The sequence below is a fragment of the Lycium barbarum genome, chromosome 10, assembly GCF_019175385.1.
Source record: "Lycium barbarum isolate Lr01 chromosome 10, ASM1917538v2, whole genome shotgun sequence".
Taxonomy (NCBI): domain Eukaryota; kingdom Viridiplantae; phylum Streptophyta; class Magnoliopsida; order Solanales; family Solanaceae; genus Lycium; species Lycium barbarum.
In genome coordinates this window covers 33,371,294-33,379,382 of record NC_083346.1, presented here as the reverse complement: position 1 = coordinate 33,379,382, position 8,089 = coordinate 33,371,294, and the positions used below count along the sequence as shown (strand labels likewise).

The following is an 8,089-nucleotide window of genomic DNA, read 5'->3' as shown; positions in this document are numbered from 1 at the left end:
TAACTTTTTTTTTAGTGGGTATTTTGGTTCACTTGCGTAATTTTTGGGTCAATTAAGTTGTGGATATTAAAGGCGGGAATAGTAAAGGGAATGGCCGCACCCAAGTGTCATGTAAACAATCTATCCTATGATCACACAGAGACAATTTTACCATTGCTTAAAAAATTATTGCTTAATATTCAACACAAAACAAAAAGGTGACAATAGAGATCGATTTTCAAAGGATTTCATGACGAACATTTCAAGTTGTAGCACTATTTTTTATCATAATTGAGTTACAAGGTAATTTATGTTAAACTTCCTTCCTCCTCTATTCTTCTATATTCCAAATTGACTCATTTATGGACCAACTTTTGTTTTTACTTCCCATCTGCACAAAATTGACTGCCTTTGATTGGTTGTTTATCTTCCATCACAATGAAGTTAAGTCAGGGTAAATATTCAACTGCACCTGGTGTTTACACCGAGCTGTGTTAGTGATTTAACAAGGTGAGGACATATATTAATTATCCATGGTTATAGTGATATAATTTTGTACAAACACTTGTTATGCATCTATTGGCTCGGTGTAAAGTGCACTGAGAAATTGCCCGGATATTACCTAACTTTTACTCATTAAACATAGTAGAGTATTTCACAATTTCAAATACAGGCTTACAAATTGTCGAGTAAAGTTTCAATTTTTTTTTTTAATTACTTCAGTTTGTTGAGGACTGAGAAATATTTTGTTGACTGAAGATTTTTTCAACTTTGATGGAAAATTAAAAAACAATTATTGATCAGTAGGACGACAAATATTTGGCAGATAAGAGAAAGGGACGTTGGTATTTTGACTTCTCACAATTTTTGTTTCTTCTCATTTGGGATATTCTCCTTAGTATATTCTTTTCTTTTGCAGCTTCATGGGCTTGTACTTTTAGCTGCCCATTGTGCAATCTAATAGATGAAGGACTTCCGGGAGACATTGGATCCTTGTCCTCTTTGAAAGAGTTGAATCTCCGGGGAAATAATTTTGAGCATTTGCCTCGAAGCATATCTCAACTTGGTGCTCTTCTATCCTTGGACTTATCAGATTGCTAGAGGTTTACCCAACTGCCAGAACTTCCACCAGAATTAGATGCATTGCATGCATATTGGAGCAATGATACGATCTATAATTCGTTTGAACATGTCATGTTTCAAAATATCTCTTCCCCACAGCATGACATCTCTGCTTCAGATTCCTTGTCACTAAGAGTGTTTACCATCGGGAAGAATAGCCCAAGTTGGTTCCACCGTCGTGGAATTGGTAGAAGTGCATCTGTCAATTTGCCTGAAAATTGGTATGTATGTGATAACTTCTTGGGATTTGCTGTATGTTACTCTTACAAATTAGTTGACATGATAGCTCACCCGATTCCCTTACGTAATGATGGGATGTCGTGGATCACCCAGAAACTTGCCTTATACAACCATTGAAAATGTGATACAACATCTAGTATTCATTTTTTCTTGGTACTTTTTGCTGGCTTATGGGATATATCAAAGGCAAATGGAAAAACACCAAATGACTATGGACTTATCAGGTTATATTTTTCCGGAGAAATGAAGAAGTATGGATTTCGTTTGTTATATAAAGTTGAACCTGAGCTTGAGGCCTTGTTACAAATGAGGGGAAATAATGATGAGCCAACAGAACTTTGCATTGGGATAAGGAGGCGCAAATATGACGATAGTGAAAACCATGAAGAAGCCAGTTGCTCCTTTTGTAAGAAACACACGACACATTATAATATCCGTGGCTCTGTTTTCGAGAATCTGCCGTAACAAGTAGAAGCTCCAGTCTCTTCAAAAACGTTGCAGCTCTTCCCCACAAGCCCATGATTTTAGATTAAATATTGGTATATACCTCATGATTTGTTTTGTTTTTCCTAGTTGGTAGTGAAATTGTTGTTCTCTCTTTTTATATAATTTTCTCTTATCAGCTACAAGGTCTTCAAATCTAATAATTTTTCTTTTTTCCCCTATTGACAAGAGTTCATCAATGGGTGATGTAGACATCAATAGTGGGTTTTGTCAATTGATTCCCCATCTTGTATTCGACTTGTGTTGAGCCATGATTAACCATGGTGAGTTCAAGGCTGTGAACAAGTTTAAATTTTCTATGCTCAAGTCAGATCCTGGAATCATGCAATCTTAACTCAAATCTTACCTTGAAGTACTCGCAAATCAAGAATTTGAACTTGATTAGTTGCTCACATTTCCGATGTGAGTAAGGACTAGGCTGTCTCCTAACTAATTAATTATCATATTCAATTTGTACCTGAACCATTATGGGCGTGTTGTTAGTTTAACTATGTGTTGCATTAGTTACAAAGCTAGTTTTCCTCCGTGAAGTAAAATTTTGGTGGGTTTTTTAAGGCCAGTGCATTTTCTGAGGAGTTTATGGGGCAGTTCTCACAGTCTTATCTCATGGTCATCGTCATTATTAATAGAAGTACAGAACTTTTTGATACTTCTCTCTGTTCCTAAAAGATCTGCCTTCTTTTCTGAATCCAGTTTCAGATAAATATTCTTTAACAAGACCAAGGGAACTGATAGCTTTGGCTATTGTATATCCTACTGGCAGAGTAGCAGTAACAGTAACAAATTTCCTGGCATTAAATGGAAATTTTAAGTTTTTGCAATAAATAGTTTGCTGTCTAATCCTTTACTAGTAGTAATGCGTAGCAGAATTTAATAGAAGTACAGAATCTTTTGATTAATCAATCTGTCTTGAATATGTGTGGAGACATTTAAGTTGCTAATTTCTGAAGTATGTAACATTACATTAGGTCACAAGAATCGTTCTTGTGTGATTCAATCTAGTTCAACAGCAGCCCTTGCATGACAGGATATTTTCTTTTGTTACAAGATTTGAGTAGCTCACAAGCTGCGAAGATAGAGTAAGGAACACCCATTTGCACAACTCTCAGGATCGGATTTGTGGTCCAGGTGCTTGCGACTTTGCATCTTATCTCGGTGCTCCATCTTAAGTCATTTACTGCAAGCCAGTATTCTGCTTTTGTGAGTACCAAGCTTCAGATTTTGACTTTGTTGTATGATTTTCATGTGGAATGATATATATGGTGTTAAGGTTGTAGTTGAATCACTAACAATATCTTTTTGCTGATCATGTATTTCTGCAGATGTATACCCGCAGATATAAAGATTTCACTGAGCGATCATTGGTAGATGGAGATTCATTTGAGGTTCTTCTCATAGGAAAGACAAAGGATTGTTATTCCCAAAGGTCCCCACTGATCCATTAATAGTTCATTTTTATGCTCCCGGATTGTTACATTTGGGGAAATCTCTGTTTTGAATCTGATTGCTTTAACTTTTACATACAGATATCTTTGTTATGGTGGGGAGTAGGGTAAAAGATGAAACAATTGACATGAGTTGGATTAGGTCACACGAATCATCGTTGTGTGATTCAATCTAGTTCAGCAGTATTCCTGGATTGACAGAATATTTTCTTTTATTGAAAGCTTGTATTATATGTTTACTTGTATTTGTGCTATTGTTATCCGACAACATTGATGTATATGAAGGTCTTGAGATACGTTGGAGTCGTGGACGTGTCAACTGAAAAGGGGCAGTCGAGCTGGAGTAAATAACATTATCCATTTGCACAACTCTCAGGATTGGATAACATAAATGCATTCGCAACTGAAAAATATGCAAATCAACTTCTATTAGTCCGTTGTCCAGGTGCTGAAGTATTCTATGACATCTTGTGACTTTGCATCATCTCTTGTAATTCAAGTATTAACTATATCTGTTTCTCTGATCATGACTTTCTGCAGATGTATACCTGACAGATATAAAGATTTCACTGAGCTATCATTGGTAGATGAAGATTCCTTTGAAGTTCTTCTCATAGAAAAGGCAAAGGGTTATGATTCCCTAAGGTAGCCTCTGATATCCATGGCTTCAAACTTATTAATAGTTCATTTTGATGATCTCTCACATTGTTATGTTAGCTGAAATATCTGTTTTAAATATAAATATCCCTCTTGTTATGGCAGGGAGGTCGGGAAAAAGATGAAACATTCAAAGATGCAGCAAGCATGAGACGGTGAGGAAGCTGGAATACGAGGTGAAGTTGAGGTTCGTCTCCCTCATGATCTCTTTCAGTTCTCTTATGCTTCTTTGAAGGAAAATGTGAAACACAGAAACAAAGTCTTTGTGTTAACTTGTCTATTTATATGAGATAAATGACAGAATACTAGCTATGACGAGTTAATGGTTTATGACCTTTTTTCCTTCAAGATCTTGAGTGCTAGACATTATAAAGCCAAGACTGAATGCACATGGTTAGATGTTGTGATCATTGTGGATTAGGAATATGCGATTTTTTATCTTACTGTCTTTTGTCTAGGTTGTTGACTTCAATTTTTATAAAAAGTAATAAGTAACATCAGTGTTTTGATTACTTATAAGCGGTTTTAACAAGTTCCACTCTTTTGGTTTTTGATTACTTTTGCAGTGCAAACTGGGACCATGGTGCTTTTAGAACAAACTGTAACACTGTCTATGAAGGGCACATGTTTCCTCTGTTTGTAACAGAACAACTACACTACCTGAGAAAGAGATTCGAAAAATTTAGCAACTCAACTAATTGTATGGGGATATTTTAGCAACTCTAACTAATTGTGTGGGAATATAGTTTTGAGGGAAAACACAAAATATAAAGATTATAAGGTTTTACCTCATGTAGATTGCAAGAGTTCTGCAACCCTCAGTATGCAACTATTTCAATTACAAACTCCTGTCTCTGTCCAAAATTGACATTGTAAACTTTTTAACTGCTGAAACAGCACTGCCTGTCACTAGACTTATAAAAACGCAAATCTATCCTTAAAAGTTTCATTTCTAAAACACTTCACTCGCTTGAATCAGCCGTGTCTTCCCTAGTTATGGAAATGCTTGATGCAGCATCATCCGGGGGCTCTGGTGAGACACTTTGTTGAAGCATTTCTTTCCTCTCTCTTCTTCTCTGGCGCCATCTTCTTACTGATTCGGACACATCACTTTCTTCTTGACCTTTTTCTTGTGGTTCTTCCTGTTCTTCTATGGTTAAATCCACGTCAGCGCGAGCCATAAAGCTTGTCGCTATGCCTGGAAATACGAGTGGTCTGCACCAGTTGAGAAGAATTACGAGCAGAGTGACGTATATATACATTGAGGTCCAGACAGAAAATGTCCATTTCCACTTGTAAACCAAGTCTTTATACCAAGAAGGCCGAGATTTCAATATGATCTCGGACTGATAGAGTTGGGGCAGGGCCAAAGTTCCAGCTCGAGGTATCATAGTTATTCTGATTGCTTCTGTTCTAGGCAGACCTTCCTTGTGCTTTAACATTGGAACGGTAATCGTTTGTGTTTCAGCTGTAAGTCCAAGTACTAGAGGTACACTCATCATAAATTCTCGCATGAGACGGATTGGCAGGCTTCTGAAACGTAACATACATGGATGACTTGATCTTGCCATTATGAGCCCCTCTTTTGATAATGCTTCTGCAACCAACTGATGATAAAAGAGATTATGAGTACCTAAAGTAATGTTAGCTGTTCTACAGCCATTTTTCCCTTTTTATTTTCCTGTTATTAGCCAGGCAGAGAGGGAGTTAGGAAATAGATAACATCTAACGTATTGAAAATACAGATTTGAAGCAATATATTGAAAAACCAGCAGAGTATAACTCCGAGTATATGGGCTTAATACATGTTCTTAGAAGAGGAACTTAATCTTTGTTGAGAGTTTGATTGAACTCACTTGGCCACTGCTATTGGGATTTAAACTATGTACATGGACAATGTAAATACCTTTTTTACCGTAGTATAATAGGTTAATTACCATTCTTACCAGGTTACCATTCGATGTCAGTCATACAATAGAGTAAAAGAGTATTACTTTGTAACTACCTAGTAAGTAACTTGATCGTGTAAACCCTGTAAAACCATTACTCTGTTAGTGCAAAAAACTAGATTCTTTTAACTCTCCAGACCCCTTATGGAAGAAGTCTATATATGTTGCTCGGGACTCTTCGAAAATGTTGAGGGGTGCTTGTATCCTCCAAATTACTAGTGCAGTTTTGGAGGATCTGTGGAGACGACAACATTTTTATTTTTGGAGAGCCCGAGCAATAATAAGAAGTATTGAAAAGCACAATCAGTAGAAAGTTCCTAAACTACTACATTGATCCGTGATATCTTCCCTATACTAAAAATAATCATTCATGAATTCATTTCAACATCCATGTATTTTGATATCACCTTTTCTCAATGACTATTGGTGCCATCTTTAAGCCATCTCTCTATATAGTAAAGTACGAGCTTGTTTGGATGGACTTATGCCTATAAGCTGTTTGCAGCTTATAAGCTAAAAAAAATAAGTTGGGGTAGTCTAACTTATTTTTTTTTGGCTTATAAGTTGTTTTCAGCTTATAAGCTGCTTTAGATAAGCTAAGTCAAATGAGCCCAATTATTTTTTTGAGCTTATTTTAAGCACAAAATGACTTTAAGCTGACCAGCTAAACACTCAAAAAAGCTGAAATCAGCTTATAAGCAACTTATAAGCCAATCCAAACGGGCTCTAAGTACACTTGTGTCTTTAATAAACTATAGATGATAATATCACCTTAGTAACAAACTGAATGGGGCATTAAGAAGGTGACTACTCAGTGTCCATCTAATATTGTTGGTTTTTCAAAAGATGGCGCAGCTAAAAAATGGTTGGAGGAAGATCGGAATTTTCTCTCTTAAATTATATTAAGAGAGGGGACTTTAAATAGCTACTTCGAGAAAAAGAAAATCTGCCGAATGAAATTCAAAGGCGAATAACATCTCAACTAAAATTATCTAACTAAATTTAAATTATTATTCTAGTAACAGAAGCAATTTTCAAGAATATGTACCTGGAAAACACCAATGTCTCTGTTGAAATCAGATTCAGGCATGAGTAGAAACAAAGAAACATACATTGTATGCCCAACAGGCACACCAATATCACTATGACCATAACCTCCAATTCCTCCACCTTTCTCCCCACCAAATTCAACAAACGAAAACACAGCCTTTGGATTCACATCTGCATAATCAAAATACAACTTCTCTCTCAAAACCACAGGTTCTTCCATCCACATCCTCACCAACCCAAATCCCAAAACCCCTGACACAATCAACAACGTTGTCAAAACCATAGCCACGTAAGCAGCTCCAAGAATTCCAACCCCAAATTTCTTTAAAAGCAAAGTACCTCCATGAACTACCTTTGAAGGAACTGTAGCTACTGCATTTACAGCTACAACAACGTTCTTTTCAGTTTCCTCAGGGCGTAGCAAGTTGAAGTCAGAGTTAGCAAAAGATATGATGTAGAAAATGGGTGAAACTAGAGATACTAAGATAGTTGTGATGATCTCTACTTGTAATGCTATCATTTTTGTGAACCAACTTGATTGGTTCTGTACTGGTAAATTGTTCTTCATGAGTTCATCATCATCATTGTCATCAACATATTCATCTTCCTGTGCCTTCTCCTCAAGCACATCTTTTTCTTCCATGGCTGTGACTAGTTCTTGATGTTGATGGATTTTTTTGTTTTTTATGTGTTACCAATGTCACCTTATTTTCTCTTGGGGTTGCTTAACTTGGGGTTTCTTGACGGGGGTTGCTTAAGGAGGTGCACGACAGATTTTGTGCAACAAGTACAGATGTGAAGTGCGCACGGAAGAAGGTGAGAGAAGTGGCAGCAAATTTAGCTCAGGAGTTGACACGTGTTATAGGAAAGAACACATGTTTTACTGGAGTACTATATATTCGAGCGGTGTTATTTAAGTGATACTTTTTAATTTTCACTTCTTGAGTCTCAATTTAATTAATTTTAAAGTTAAAATAAATTAGATTAATTTAGTATTTTAAATTATAATTTAATTAGTCAAAAATTATATGAAAAGTATAATTTTCTTCGTCTCAAATTATACGAAAGTGTTACTATTTGGGACGTCAAATAATTTTCTCTTTAATTATAATTCTCTATTTTCTATCATTAGTTATGTTGATT

General features: G+C 36.0%; 1 protein-coding gene and 1 long non-coding RNA gene across 5 annotated transcripts; one reads left to right on the top strand and one right to left on the bottom strand.

The window, feature by feature from the left end:
• Nucleotides 1-748: 748 nt before the first annotated feature.
• On the top strand, nt 749-4,650 carry LOC132615047 (uncharacterized). 4 transcript variants are annotated; one of them, XR_009572536.1, is made up of 7 exons: nt 749-1,880; nt 2,015-2,108; nt 2,894-3,045; nt 3,168-3,735; nt 3,831-3,935; nt 4,053-4,134; nt 4,514-4,650. It is a non-coding gene; the product is annotated as an uncharacterized LOC132615047 (long non-coding RNA). The 4 variants fall into 4 exon arrangements; XR_009572534.1 differs by lacking the exon at nt 2,015-2,108 and having other exon boundaries at nt 806-1,880; nt 3,168-3,271; nt 3,372-3,735; XR_009572535.1 differs by lacking the exon at nt 2,015-2,108 and having other exon boundaries at nt 810-1,880; nt 3,168-3,271; nt 3,576-3,735.
• Nucleotides 4,651-4,752: 102 nt separating this feature from the next.
• Nucleotides 4,753-7,737, bottom strand: LOC132615046 (seipin-1). Its single transcript, XM_060329606.1, has 2 exons — nt 6,945-7,737; nt 4,753-5,554 (listed from the first exon to the last, which is right to left on the bottom strand). Exons 1-2 carry the CDS (start codon nt 7,587-7,589, stop codon nt 4,910-4,912), a joined length of 1,290 nt encoding a protein of 429 aa, XP_060185589.1. The 5' UTR covers nt 7,590-7,737; the 3' UTR covers nt 4,753-4,909.
• Nucleotides 7,738-8,089: the final 352 nt, after the last annotated feature.